This window comes from Canis aureus, chromosome 16 (assembly GCF_053574225.1).
Source record: "Canis aureus isolate CA01 chromosome 16, VMU_Caureus_v.1.0, whole genome shotgun sequence".
In the NCBI taxonomy this organism is placed as follows: domain Eukaryota; kingdom Metazoa; phylum Chordata; class Mammalia; order Carnivora; family Canidae; genus Canis; species Canis aureus.
This window is the reverse complement of record NC_135626.1, coordinates 62,280,399-62,295,840: the sequence shown is the minus strand read 5'-3', so window position 1 is coordinate 62,295,840 and position 15,442 is coordinate 62,280,399. Positions and strand designations below refer to the sequence as shown.

At 49.7% G+C, this 15,442-nt stretch overlaps 1 protein-coding gene across 4 annotated transcripts in view; it reads right to left on the bottom strand.

The window, feature by feature from the left end:
• Positions 1-15,442, bottom strand: part of RPTOR (regulatory associated protein of MTOR complex 1) — a 333,774-nt gene that overhangs the window by 107,483 nt on the left and 210,849 nt on the right. For all 4 annotated transcript variants that reach the window (XM_077854547.1, XM_077854548.1, XM_077854546.1 and 1 more), the window contains 2 exons: positions 2,455-2,555; positions 1,770-1,914 (listed from right to left, as the gene is read on the bottom strand). In XM_077854547.1, coding sequence (XP_077710673.1) covers positions 1,770-1,914; positions 2,455-2,555 — 246 coding nt within the window. The remainder of the gene's footprint in view (positions 1-1,769; positions 1,915-2,454; positions 2,556-15,442) is intronic.

Below are 15,442 nucleotides of genomic sequence, written 5' to 3'. Positions count from 1 at the left end.
GAGGTCAGAACATTCCAAGGCGCCAATCTGGGGAAAGGCAGCAGGAAGATGAGAGGAGGCTGGCCAGCTGCCCTCACTCCAGCCCCGCCTGTCCCGTCTGCTCTCTGCCGTCTTCTCCAGCACGACCCGGCGTTCACTCCATGCCACTGAGCCTATCTCGCAGGAGGCGTTTCTACTGCCAGAGAAGTGTGCGCTGTCCGGGGAGCGGGGCTGGGGCTCGGGCGGGAGGGGACAGAAGGACACAGACTGATTCTCTCCGACAGTAGTGCCGGAGTCATTCTCGTCTCAGCCAGTGGGACCCTGCGACCTGGAAGGTGCACACACTGGGCGCTGCTGTGCTGCCCACGTCCTGTGGCATACCTGGTAATCTTTCCAGACCACATGCGGCACTGACCCCGTGGAGGTTTTTGCCCTTTTCTTCCCTTTTTAAAGAAAAGCTGTTTTATAAAAACCTGGTTCAGAGGAAAAAGACGGGATTTAAGACATCACTTTTCTTAAGGGAGAAGGTTGTTTGGAGCATCCACACTTCTGGAAATGCCGGTCTTCACACTAATGATTCACTCTAAGTACCCAGAGGGCGCCGAATACCCGCCAGTGCCAGCCCTGTGGAGTGGTGGGAGCAGAGCTGCTCTCCCCCATTCTGGGCACATGCAACCTACTTGCTGCACGGTGTTCCGTCCTCACGTGCCCCCGAGGCGGCACTCCGCGTCACTCCGGGTACGGAGGAGGGTGTGTGCTCTAACTCCCTCTGTACGGTCCGCTGCTGTGGCCAGCACAGCATGCCCCGGTTTGCCTCACAGATGACAACATTCCTTCCTGATTTCCCTTGAGTGGATGAGGGCAGTGAGTCTACAAACCCGTCCTTGGTACTCAAGAGTTTTCAGTGTCGGGGGAAAACAGTCGTGCACGTATTTAAAAAAAAAAAAAAATCACTAGCTGAAATATGCCTGACCATGAGAACACACCATGAGGGAACTGTTTTCAAGTACCTGCGTTAGGGGTTCTCCCAGACAGACACGACTCAGACTCACTTCCCCTTTGCTGTCACCCCATCTCTGCCCGTGTTACAGAAGCCAGGAAACAGGAAGAAACCCAACGCCTTCAGATTTGGTATCTAAACTAGACAACTCACATTAAGATCCTTTTTACCACTAGTTACTACTATTACTAGTAGCGTAAGTAGCAACGGTGGGCGAACTATAAGCAATGGTCAAACAGCCTCACTCGTGTGCAGTGTGTGCACACGTGCGACTGTGTGAGTGGAGGCACATGGGTGTGTACAGTGTGTCGCACACACGGGTACATACATGTGAGCGTGTGTACATGTGTGTTCCTGTGATAGAAGCCTACAAATTAACTGGTCACGAGTCCAGCAGTTAAGCTGGTGGAGCAATCTGGGACATACTTCATAACCCTGCTGCCAGTTTCTCTCCGCAGAACCGGCTCCTGCAGAGTCAGAAGCTCGCGTGCAAGCCTCTCCCACCCCGGGTTACTGGACTGAAGTTACCTCCAGAGTGGCTGGGCCTGCTCCATCTTCAAAGACCCTCCAGGACACCTGCGTCCCTGAAGGAGACTCACATTTCCCATCTACAGAGCTTTAGATAGGGACTCTGCCTACTTGTTAACACCACTCGGGTCTCCAAGGTGCTGGCAAGTCCTTCTATTTTGCTTCCCATAATTCCATTAAACTTGTCCTACCACAGAAATGGACAGAAACCGAGCCATTTAGACACATCGCATTGGCCGGCACTGCCCAGCTGGACACTTACCACATCGCGTGCATGTAAGTGGGAGGCAGGCGTGGGCTGCTGACGGGGGTGCAGTTGTAAGACCTCATGATCCTTTCCGCCAGGAGAAAATTTCGAAACAGACTAGCCACCAACAGGTCCTGTCTGAAGAGCTTTTGGAAGAGATCTGAGGACAGATAAAACAGAAAAAGGTATCTTCAGTGACCCACATTCAGCGTGTAAAGCCAAATACACAGACTTACCTCCATCAGAATTTTTTACAAGCAGGTCAGGACGAGTAGGCACGTTTCCCATTGGCGATGCTACACACACACACTCACACGCATAAGTACAAGCACACACCAAACCCCAGCCAGTCACTAACGAAAAAATATAAACAAGTCTTATAATAGCACTTCAAATTTTAAGAAATCTGGATTGTGCCAACGTTTATGAAGAAAAGTGAGCCCTGAGTCCACACAGACAGTATCACACGGACGTCAGAGCGAATGCTCACATGGAGCTCAGTGTCCACCGCTGTTCGTGGTGTCTGACACACGGGGACACCTGGAAATCCTGCCTCCTCCTCCTCCTCCTGCCCCCTCAGCATTGCTCACTGACAACCTCCTTGCTTCCGTTTTGCTTCCCTCCCTCTAAGGGGCGGCATCTCCCGACTGTGAGGCAGTAGCCCTCCCCGCCCCAAGGGGACCGGTCTGGGCAGCCTCACCCCGAGGGAGCACATTCCACGCGATGGTGTCTGTGATTGCTGTGAAGATCCAGTTCAGTTCTCCCAGGGGGGTCCTGCGGTCGTTCAGCCGGCCAGGAATCCTAGGAGACATGGTGTGCTTTCGTTAGTGACTGTCCAGAGAGCCCTGGCTATGGCAGAGGGGGGAGAGAGGAGACAAGAAGCTCAGAGCAGAGGCAGGGGGAGCACCCTGCCAGGCCAGTGTACTTCCAACTTCGCAGCTGAGAACGCAGCCTCCGTCCTCACCTCCCTTCCCTCGGGTGCCCCGATGCATAGACCAGACCCCTGGATACACACACCACTCTTGTGGCTTCCACATACGAGAGATGGGCCATGGCCAGGCCCGAAGGGCTACTGTGGCATCTGCTACCGAGGAGCCTGGGCCACACTCTTCCATTCCACATCCCAGCCCTGTGGCTCCAGGCTGCAGGGGTACACTTTCAACCTGACCTCTGGGGAAGGAAAGCTCGGCCTCTGAGGTCAGCCTATCTTCTGTTCACTCATCAGACATCTGAGTGCCTACCACTGCAGGGCCAGGTGCCGCTCTAGTGCTGGGATGCAGAGGTCAGTGGTACCGTCAAGGCCCTGCTCTCGGGCTCACGGTCTGCCCAGAAGCTAGTCAGCAAGCACAGGTGTAATAACGCAGAGACCAAGACCACAGAGAAGGAGGGGTGGGAGGGGGGGTCCAGGTGGTTGTGCCACAGGCGAGGGTGAGAGAGCAGGCGGAGTCGACACCCAGGGGAGACCGAGTCAGGCCGAGCCCAGAGGTGTGCTTGTGCCTGCAGTACAGCCTGGCTCTGCCGTGTAGCAACTTTAATTAGATCTGACAGGAAACTCTTTTTTTTCCTCCCCAAAGGAAAATGTTCACAGTAATTTGGCTCAGAGACTAAAGTGTGATTCCTGCTATTTCTAAGATTTCACAGATTAATAATTGCCATCATAGTAACTCGTTTGAAGGCACCATCTCTGCACGGATTCTGTTCAAAGCGGCTGACTGCAGTAAGGGGCACCGCTGAGCAGGGCTAACTTCCTACTCTGACTGTACCTCCCACTAGAGGAAGAACACATCCTTCTTACTTCCACAAGTGATAGGACAAGAAAAAAGAAAGGTTAGATATTTGAAAATAGCATTACTGCTCAAATGGTCTGAACCCTTGGAAAAGAAGTCCAAAAAAAAAAAAAATGTACATCAACAGGGAGACTCCAGTTTCTTTAAACTGAAAGGCTTTGCAAACACAGTCAAGCTACTGATCATGGCTTAATTTACTTAGAAAGAAGGATTATTATTATTTTTTTTTTTCGGAGAGAGAGAGTGTGAATGGGGACAGAGGGAGGAATTTTTTTTAGATGTTTATTTATTCTACAGACACAGAGCGGGGAGGGGGAGCGGAAAAAGGGGAGATAGAGGAGAGAAAGACTCTCAAGATTGATGCAGGGCTCAATCTCAGATCCTGAGATCATGACCTGAGCTGAAACCCAGAGCTGGACGCTCCACTGGCTGAGCCACTCAGGGGCCCCAAAAGCAATTTTAACTGGCTCTGTGTGCTGGGCACCACTGAGGATTTCCACAACTTAAAAGGAGTCAAGGTCTCCAGGTAAACACTTAGCACAAGGCCGACAGGACTGTCTCACTTTCTCATCCTTTCTCCACCCCACTCTCTTCCAAAAGGAGAGCACATACCAGGTGGCCAGGATCTAGGAGCAGCACAGCACAGCAAACATCGCCAGCCCTCAACAAGCAGCACCAGAGCCTCCCTGCAGAGCTAGGGGAGCAGGGGGTGCACCTCCCAAGAGCACGCAGTCCGCGAAGGCGTTCGACTGGCATCCTCGTTGTCAGCCTGCAAGTGCCAGTGCAGACTCCTGGGTCGCTGCCACAGAGGGAATATGGCACTGGGGATGATGGGAAGGAGGGGGCTTTGAGAGGGCCGAGGGTGGACATGGAGCCCAGACAGAGCAGCCAGTGGCTCGGGTCCTGCATCTGGGGAGGAGGAGCACAGGTACCGAAACCTTTCTGAGTAAGATCATTCACAAGCTCACCAGCAGTAACACGGCACCTTCCTCTGCATGAGGACTCCCCACAGGGTGGCTCGGGTGAGGAACTGGTGCACCTGGAGGGTGTGTTCAAGGTTGAAGCCCCGCTGTCTAGGACCAGCAGACACACAACGGCTGGAGCACGCAAGGAACAAGCACTTGAGAAAACGGTGATCCTGAATGTCTCATGACGGGTTCTCTCTCTCAATATATTCAGGGTTAGCCAAATTGCAAGGTGAGAGGGCACGTCCCCAACTCGGACGCCAACTGCAGGTTCCATGGGTTCCCAAAACCACTTGTGGCTTTGAGAATTTACTAGAAGGACTCTTATAACTCAGTGAACGCTGTTATGCTCATGGTTACAGTTTATTAGCGAAAAATACAAAGAGACGTTCAAGCCAGTGCAGAGACTCTGCATGGGGCAGACTCCAGGAAAGGTATCAAAGGTGGGGCTTCCCTGTCCCCTCCCGGCATATCCACATGTGACAACACGCACGGAGCTCCGCCAACTGGGGGGCCCTGGGCCTTGGTGTCTACCTCAGAGTCCTGGTTGGCCAACTGGCTGCCCACGAGCTGGATCTCAGCCTCGAGGTGGACAGACACCACACTCAACCCCCAGCTGAAATCACACACTTGCCCTCTCCAGTGGAGTGGTGGGCCCCCATCCTGAGACGACCCAGTGTGGCCAGTCCCCACCCCAAACAATGAACTCCTGCCTTCTCTCTGCCGCCAAGTTCTTGACTACATAAGTGTTAAATCTGTTCAAGATCAAAAACAAACCTATTCAGGACTAGATTTCAGATTCTGGATTCACATGTCGCCCCGGGTGTAGCATCTTCACTGGACTAAAACCCCAGAGGTGTGTTCATCAGAGGCTGGGCTGTGTTGTACACACAGGCCTTCCAGCAAGGTGGTCTCAGGGGAGTGCTGCTTGCCTTCACCCCACTTTGGATGGCAAGTCAGCACCACGTGAAGACAAAAAATCCAGCCTGACCACTGAATAGCACGAGTCAGGGATGCGCCAGCCCCTGGACAGTGCTCTGAGCATGGAGCCAGCACCGCCTGTTTGGAAAGGACAGACCCATGAAGGCCAGAGGACACCAGTATCCCTTACCTCAGCAAGTCTGCTTCCAGAAATCAACCCCAAACTGGACTCCTGCAGATGCAGTGTTTTATTTACAGGGGTGAAAAGTCAGAAACTAGGAATGTTACCAGAACGAAAGAAATGAGTAAATTACAGAACCAACCACGTGACATCACTACAAGCTATTAGACAGTTACTTATGAATATTTCAACAATGTGGGAAAATGCATGCTTCCTGACATTTAGTGAGGAAGCAAGACAAACACCGTAGTCACCACCACGCAGGACGCGCAGGCAGCGAAGTCAGAAGACAAAGCCTCAAGGTACGACCGTGGGGAGGCGCTTCCTGTCTCACGTGTGCACACTGGTCAATATCTGCTACATGGCGTATGCCCCACTGGAGCGATGGGCGGCAAGCCAAGCCCCGGTTCCCTTGCCTCCCCACCCTGAGCCCCTGGTGCTCACGCCAGGGGAGGGGGCAGCTGGTGGGTGACAGGATGGCACTCTTGGAAGAGTCCGGCCAAGGTCTATTTCCAAACCTGGACCAAGCGCATCACTGCGTGAGCCAGCGCATCCTGAATCAAGACGAGATGGCCCAGCATGAGCGGGTTCCTCGGGGTCCGATCTCTCGGGTAAAGGAAACCCGCATTCCCAGCAGCACGGAGCTGCTGACCAGACTCCTGTCTTGCTGGGCAGGCAGCCAAGCCACGGGGACAAACAAGGCCAAGCCCTGTCAGGCTACGGTCAATGTGCACTTAGGTGTTTAGAAAAACATGCAGCTTGTGACAATCGCCAGCAGAAAAGTACAAAAGTAGGCTCCCACTACGATTGCCCGGAGGTTCCATCCATCGCTCACTAAGCTCATCGTGAAAGCAGAGACAAAGCTGTGTGCCTGACGGATCTCAGACAGACGTCATTCAAACCGACCCATCCACCCATGAGTCCGAGACGCACCCTCTCCGCGCGCAGACTGGGGTGCGTACTCGGGATGGCAGGGTGGAACCTTGTCGACTTCCTGCCTTGTCACGTCGCTTGGGATCCAATCACTTTAGAAACTTTTTGTTTCTGTTTTCCTTTCTGTACCAGAGCCTAGGAAAGAACGTCAAAACCCTGCGTGCTCTGGAGGCCGTTGGACCGTGGATGGCTGACCCCGAGCCACGGAAGGAAAGGGCAGCACGGAGGGTGGAACCATCACAGGGTTCCTCAGACCCCCAAGAGTTTCATTAATAACAAAAGTGGTTCTATTAAAATTCAAATCCAGGGTGTTAATCAAGGACTAACTTTTGTGAGAAAAGCATGCAAAGCTGCCGTTTGGGAGCAGATCGCTGAAGTGGGTGATGAGAAGAGCCAGACTCTCGCCCAAGCGGTGCTGTGTCCGGGGACCTTCTGGCATCTGTTCCCCGCTCTGAGTCACTGAGCCTGACCTTACATGCAAACAGGACTCCAACAAGATGGACAGCACGGCTGAAGGACACAAGCCAGCAGCTACGTCCCTGAAGAACGCATGCCACTCCCTCCAACCCTGCATCACTGGCACCAGCCACTCACGTTCCCCAACATCTCGGCTCACCTACAGCTTTCAGATTCTGGCCAGAAATTAAGCTCCCCGACTTCCGTACCCAGGTCACCACCAGCAACCTCCACCCACACCCCAATCCTGATGAGGCCTGGAAGTGCCAGCAAGCTCTTGGATGTCAGAGTGGTGCCCTCCCTCTTGGGCCACGTTCTCCCTCGCTGACACCTGTCTTCCTACCCTCTGCCATCTTTGCAGTCAGTCCCACGGTCCCTGCACCAGATACTTGTCACTTGGCTTCTGACACGGCCAGCCCTGACCTGGCCGTCATCTTCTGGCCAATCCAGACCCTGGACTGGGTAGAGAGGGCATGGGCTACGTTCTCCTGCTGCCCTGACCACCGTGAGGACTAGGAAAGAGCACACGTGTGCGCTGTCCTGCTGAGGAGGTAAGCACACAGCCGCACTGTGGTCCTCCCGTCGTTCCCAGCCTTCCGGCCACCACTTCTGGCTGCCTCTGCCAAATACCTGCAGGGTCCTTCTGTTGTCCACAGGAAAACAAAACAACATAAAAACCCATAAAAACCCATCCCCTATGGAACCCACCAATCGTTATGGGCTGTCTGTTCTGGTCTCGATGTCTGTCCATCTGCCTCCTTCCCTAAGCTCTGCTCACTCATCTTCATTGCTCACTGCCATTACTACCACCATCGTCCCCTGGATCATGTCCCCACTTCAGGGGCCACGTGGATTCTCTTGCACCAAAGCTCAAAACCTCAGAGACACAGCTCATCTGCTCTCCAACCCCCAACCTCGGGCAGCTCACGTCTCTGGCTTCCCCCAAGAACCTCTCTGTCTGCCTTCTGCTGCTGAGCCGCTTCCTGGATTCAGGCTCTTCTGCTCCAGTTCACACTATGCAGGATGATGGCCCTTAGCCTAACTTTGGTCAAAATTCTGCTGGCTTCTCTATTTGCTAGTGCAGCATTTTCTCTCTTCCTTCCTTTCTTCCTTTCTCTCTCTTTCTTTCTAGATTTTATTTGAGAGAGACTGAGGGAAAGGGCACAGGGGAGAGGCAGAGGGAGAAGCAGACTCCCTGAGAAGCAAGGAGCCCAACCCAGGATTTGACCCAGGACCCTGAGATCATGACTTGAGCCAAAGCAGATGCTTCACTGATGGAGCCCCCCACGCGCCCCTGCTACTGCAGTGTTTTCAGTGACCGTGTTGCTACCTCTGCTTCAACAGATCTCACGTGGGCTGAGGAGTGGGGCGGGCAGCTCCCCACCTTCCTGGCTGCCCGTGCCCCCCGAGATGGCCTCTGGGAGGCCACAGGGCAGCAAGGGCAAAACCAGCGCCAGTGGAGTCAAGTAGAACATTCCCAGCTGGCTTCAAAACCACCGATACTCACCCAGCTTGCCACATTAAACTTTGAAGCTAGCTCCCAGTCACTTCTCCCTCCGTCCCTCTGGGCAGGTCCACCACCTCGCAGGTTGACGGATCTCTGCCTCCTCCCATTCTCCTGACCTGGAGGGGCCTCCCTGGCCCTCCCTGCACCGTTTCCAGCTCTGCATCTTTACAAGCAAAGCTCCAACATCACTGTCCACAAAGATGTTCTTGCCCACGGCAGCTTTGGTTGAGCTACTATTTAGCTGGAGATGAACCATGGCCTACATCTTCATTTAATCTCTTTGGCATTCCACCAGTGACTCCCCTTCCTTCCTTTTACCTCTTTACAATCGCTCCATGCATGCTTGTTATTGCTCTAACTAGATAATTAGAAGTTAATCACTGTTACCAAACGACCGTTCCCACACCAGCCAGTCCTGACATGGAGCCACCCCACCCAGACCCCTCATGAAGGCCTGGCTGCTGGACCTCCTGGCAAGGAGGAGGGGGGCACCTGGCACCCAAGCCCATCGCAGCTCTCAGGACGGGGTCTCCCAGCCAAGGGCTGAGTGTGGCGGAGGCACAGGCCCAGCTCTTCCCCAGTCCTTAGCACCTCCGGGGTGACAGTCAGTGCTGGGCCAGTGGAGACCGTGCCTGGTCTGCAGCACGGCTGGCTTCCTTCCCTGCCCTGCACCCTGTTACTCCTCCCATACACTTGCGTCCCCCACAGGGGTTGTGTCTGCACCCCACAACCAACCAGCACAGGGGCATGTGGGAGATTTTGCATCTTACTTGTATTTACCCTTCTCAGGCTACTTTGGTTCTCCTGAGCTCTCTCTTTCACTAAAGACACCACATTGCAGCTGTTTTCAAATAGTCCACGTGCCCTCAAACCTGTGCAGACCAGCCTCCTGCTCTCCTGGCGTAGGGAGCACCGAGCAGTCCTCAAGTCCACCTACATGCGGAACAATTCCCAGGGGCCCCTGTGCCTGAGGGCTGCTGCTGAGATGCCCCTGGCGGACACGGAAGCTGAGCCGTCGGAGCGCAGGCTCACCTCGCTCACCCGGAGCTCAGCACCAACTGCTAACGGGTAACAGGTGCTCTGTACATATTTGATGAGTGAAGGAGTGAATCCCTCCTGAGTGATCACAAGCTCTGTGTAAATAAAACGTTCAGTGAAAAATACAGTTTCCAAGAAAATGATGCAAACTCACTAAAAATACTCAAGTGATATGAAGATAACACAAATCATCCCAAATTCTACCATTTAAGAACTACCGGTAAAATTCTGGTGACCATTTATGCACAAAATCATGTAGAGGGATGTTACATTTTTGTTAAAAATGCCCACAAAAACGCTTAGAAAAAAGGTCTGGGAGGGCAAATATGCACCAGAGTATTAACAATTACCTTCGCATGGTGGGGATTATAAATGACTTAAGTTTTCTTTGCTTATCTGTATTTAATAATGAATCTGTGCTAAAAACATGCTACTTGCATAATGAAGAAAAATAAAACTTTTTCTTTAGTAAGAGGAAGGCTACAGCAAGTCTTCCTGAAAAGGGAAGAGATTTTAAAACCGTGTTATCGTCTAAATTTACATCATCTCACACTCAACCAAAATAAAGCAGGATTCACCTCTACTTCGTCTACTTTAAACGACTTCATGAAAACGACAGCGTAGAGAGCCTTGGGCTGGCTCATTTCCTGTAAGTGATCATTTCTGCAGAAATGTGCCATGACTAAGAAGGTGGGACATGAACCTAGCACTTTCTCTTCCGAACACCAAGTCAGTCCACAGCCGCTGGATATTTGGTGGGACGAGAGCCACACCAACAAGAGCAGTGGTTCCAGGCCTGTGGGTGGTGGGAGGGCAGGCCGGGAGTGTCTGTCCTGTGCACAAGCCTTTCCTTTATGGGAAACAAAGTTACATATATGCACAAGACATGCACACGGCACAACCACAACTGTTAGAAAAACACAACTGAGCAGGGAAAGGACACCCTGCGGAGGGAAGGCTGGGAAAGCTGTCCTGGACGATAGGTTTTGTGAGAGTAGTTTCCACACGCTGACATTTTCCTGAACCAAATGGAGTCCCGTATCCACAGTACTCTTCCAATCTCTCCTTACTTAGAATTGGGCACAGTTCAACACTCTAATATCATCTGATTTCCTGTTAAAAGTGCCATTTATGTCAGCCATTGGCAGACTTCAACTGACCCACTCGTGTGCATGAAACCTGCGGTTTCGAGCATGAACTATGGGACCAATCTGAAGGTTTGCAGTTTTACAACCGGAAAAGTCCTTCTTTCATCGGGGCTGCAGGACCACATGCACACGGGCAGAAGGAACGAAAGGAGATGGGATGCGGTAAGAAGGCCTGGCTGGACACCGAACCATGCTTGTTTAAACACAGAAAGCCTCGAATGCAGAGCTGCAATTCTCCACACGGGCTCTGAGAGTCAGCCGCACAGCCACTGTGGCGCTGCCTGAAGAGCTGAGTCAGCCAGGCCCCAAATGACATCTGCAAACCCTGGGGCAGGTGGCTCCATTCATCGCTTAGGGTTTGGGTGACGTCATGAGTTCTCTCCCTGGCAACGGCAGGTTAGGTGACTCACATCCTCCTGCTGTGAACAAGTAGCAGGGCTGTGTGTGCGTGTGTGTGCGTGCATGTGTGTGTGTGAGAGAGAGAGAGAGAGAGAGAGGCTGGCAAGCCTGTGGGGAATCACAAGGCCAAGGCATCAACCAGCATTTGGAGCTAGCTCTCTCTTTGGGAAGCATCCGGTGATTCCAATGCAAGACAGAGGTCCAGGATGATGAGCTGAGCATGGTGCCCACAGGGCTGGAGGGCAGATGCTGGGGTTGAGGGCTGCAAAGGCGTAGGGTGCTCAGAACCCCAAGGCATTGAGCTGGGACCCCAAGGATGAATTGGAAGTAACCCAGACCTCATAGCCCCAAAGCATCCAAGCCCAGCAGACATTTCACTTTCAGTTTGTTCAATTACAGGTAACCAGGCACTTACTAGGAAACTAAACTGATGTTTGAAACCCAGAAAAACAACTGCTGAGGGAAGGAGTTGTGCAGAAGGTTTACACATTGGTAACCTCAGTTACAGCATCACAATAATTTTACCTAGTATGTGTGAGAAATTAAAGGACAAAAGAAGGCTTTAGCAGAGAACAAGAAACTATAACAGAAAGCCTGGAAATTCTAGAACTTCAGGAACTTGAAAACACATCATATTAGTTACTCGATAGATGGGTTCAAGAGCATGTGAGGCCACAATGTAACGAGAAGTGAAAGGTCAGAAAAAATACTCAGAAATAGGCACAAAGAGATGAAAGGTTGGAACATAAGAAATACGGTGGACATTATGAAAAGATACAAAATAACCTGCTGGAATCCCAAAAGAAGAGAACAGAAGGAATGGGACAGAAGCAATCTTCAAAGAGAATTTTCTGCAGCTGATGAAAGATATTGAGGCACAGAGTCTGGGTCTGCGTGGGCCACCATAACAAAATACCAGACCGGCCGGCTTAACCAATCCGAATTCATTCTTACACAGCTCTGGAGACTGTTAAGTCCACGATCGGGGAGCCAGCATGGGCAGTCCTGGTGAGGAGCCTCTTCCTGGCTTACAGCCTGCTGCTTTCCTGCTGTGTCCTCAGATGGCAGGAAGAGAGAGCTCTGTTGTCTCCTCCTCTTGTTACAGGGCACTAATCCCATCATGACTTCCTCTAACCGAAGACCTTCATCTCCCACAGGCTCATCTCCAAATACTATAAAATTGGGAGTTAGGGGTTCAGTATATGAACTTTAGGGGATCACAATTCAGTCCGTAGAACTTAGGTTCAAGAAATGCTATACTCAAAGCAGGACAAATACAAAGAATGTCCAGGTAAGCATAGCAAAATAAAACTGCCAAAATCCAAGAAAAGGAAAAGACTTACAATAAAGCTACAAATAATCAAGATAGTGTGGTACTGGCATAAAGAGCAAAGTAACAGCACAGGGCAAAAGAGCTCCACAATTATTCAAATGCTTTTTGTCAAAGGCACTTTTTGAGTGGAGAAGATAGTCTTTCTACAATGGTGCTGGAACAAGTGGGCACCCATATGGAAAAAAAAAATGACCCTTGACTCTCACTGCATATTGCATGCAAAAATTAACTTGAAATGGATCATAAAAGTTAAAATCATAAAAGTCTTAGAAAAAATAGGGGAAAATACAACACTGGGGTAGGCAAAGCTTCTTAGGTGCAATACAGAGAGTACATAAATCGTGAAAGAAAAAAACTATTAAATCAGATTTTATCAAAATGAAATGCTTTTGCTCCTAGAACACTGTTGTGAAAACGAAAAGACAAGCCAGACTGACCAAAGACAGAGACCTGACAACAACTTATCCAACAAAATAAAGGCTCTTGAAGATAAACACAATTTAAAAATTGGTAAAAAAAACATGAATATACATTAAACATGAATATACAATTTAAAACAAAACAAAAACAAACAAACAAGAATATAAATTAATGGCCAACAACACATGAAAAGCTGCTCAGCAGCATTAGTCTTTAGACAAATGCAAACTGAAACTGCAGGATTCAGCACTACACATCCTGCAGAACAGCTAAATTAAGATTAGGAATACCAAGTGTCGTGGATGTCGAGCAACTGGCACACTCACGCATTACTGGTAGGAATGCGACCTGGAGGATCACTGGAAAACAGCTGAAAAGTTTCTGGTAAAGTTTAACATACACCCACCAGATGACCCAGCCATTCCAGTCTTATGTATTTATCCTGGGGAAACGAATACGTATTTACACATAAGGACTAGTACATGAATATCTCTAGCAGGTCTGCTCATTATAACGACCAAAATGGAAAAACCCTGGTCTCCCTCAATAGGTGGATGGATAAAAGGGTTGTGACACATACAATGGACTACTGCTTACTATAGAAGAGTGTGAACTACCGAAATACCCAGCAGAGGTTAAATCTCAAAGGCACTGTACAGAGAGGGAAGAGCTAGACACAAAAGAATACACTATAATTCTCTATTTATGTGAAGCTCTAGAAAAGACAAATCTAAGGGATGATTAGAAAAAGCAGATTGAAAAAAAAAAAAAAGAAAAAGCAGATCGGTGGTTGCCTGGGCTTGGAAGCTGGGGTGGAGGGTGAACTGGGATGAGGTACAAGAGGAATTCTGGAGTAGGTTTTGAGTGAAGGTGGTTCCATGAACGCGTGAATCTGCCAAAGTCCATCAAACTGTACACTTAAGGTGAGTTCATCTTACGCAATGTAAGCTATATTTCAAAAATGATGATTTTAAAATGAAAAATTCAAAGAAGGGGAAATTACAGCATTTTCAAACAATAAAAACAGATTTTTTTTGCTGGCAAACCTGCACTAAAGGGAGTTCTTTAGGTAAAGAGAACTGATCTTAGATGAAAGCTCTGAGATGCAGGAAGAAGTGGAGGGCGGCAGCAGGTGTGAACACCAGTGAGTATTAACTGCAGCATATTAGTAACATTTATGGAGAGAATACACGGAGAATTAAAACATGTGACAATAAGTCCACACAAGTCAGGAAATGAGTAAATGGCATTAGTGTGCTCTCAGGTCCTCCTCGCATTGCCTGGGAACTGGTAAAAGTGCTAATTTAGATTTAACTTTAATAAGCTGGGGGTTGTCAAGACTATGGTCTCAGGGCCAAATCCAGCCAGCAGCCTGTTTTTGTTTGTTTTTTTGTGGGGCCCATGGGCTAATAACGGTCTTTACAATTTTAAAGCTGACACTAAGAATACACAATAGAGACTTAACGCGGCTTGCAAAGCCTGACATGTGGACCGTCTGGACCCTAATAGAAAACACAAGTAGGCCACCGTTTGGGAGAAGCTGTTAATGTGCAGGAAAAGAACATGTAGTTAACAAGCCGATAGAGGGGGAGAAAGGAGTAAAACTGCTAAATCAACCCGAAAGAGGGGAGCAGAGGGAGAGAAAAGAAAGGAAGATGGGAAAAAAAAAGAAAAAAAAGAAATGGGGGAAGAGAAAAAAGCAAAAAGATTTCAAGTATGTCGATTATTACACTAACTATAAAAAGACTAGATACTTCAATTAAAGTCAGCAATTTTGAGTCTAAACCTAAAACCAAAGTCAGCTACATCTTGCTAAAAAGATACACTTTCGATACACACAAGACTCAGAAACAGATATCAGAATACATGCTTACATATATACAAGGATAAAAGACACACATCCTTGCAAACCCTAATCAAAAGACAGCTACACAACTATCCCACAAAGTGGACTTTTTTTTTATGGTGAAAAAATTTATATTTAGATTTATAGCCGGCTGGACTCAGTTTAGATGATCCCAATTTTGTTGGCAACATCCAAAGCATCATAGTCAGGAGCCAGTCAAACATATGCTTTCTTCTCTCCATCAGGCCTGATCAAGATGTTGATCTTGGCCACATCAATGTCACAGAGCTTCTTCACAGCCTGTTTGATCTGGTGCTTACTGGCCTTGACATCCACAATGAACACAAGTGTGTTGTTGTCTTCTATTTTCTTCATGGCTGACTCAGTAGTTAAGGGGAACCTGATGATGGCATAGTGATCAAGCTTGTTTCTCCTGGGGGCGCTCTTTCGAGGCTATTTGGGCTGCCTTCGGAGACGCAGGGTCTTGGGTCGTTGGAATGTAGGTGATGTGCGGATCTTCTTTTTTTTTGTGACTCTGCATGCCTTTCAGCACCGCTTTCTTAGCTTTCAAAGCCTTTGCTTTGGCTTCGGCTTTGGGAGGGGCAGGGGCTTCCTTCTTAGCCTTCGGTGCCATCTTCGTGAGAGGGCCCACAAAGTGGACTTAATGGCAAAGGCATTATCAGAGATGAAGAGTGGCTAATTTGTCCTTCTAAGGTCCTGAAGGGCAAAGTGTAAGGTCAACAGGGGGAATGGG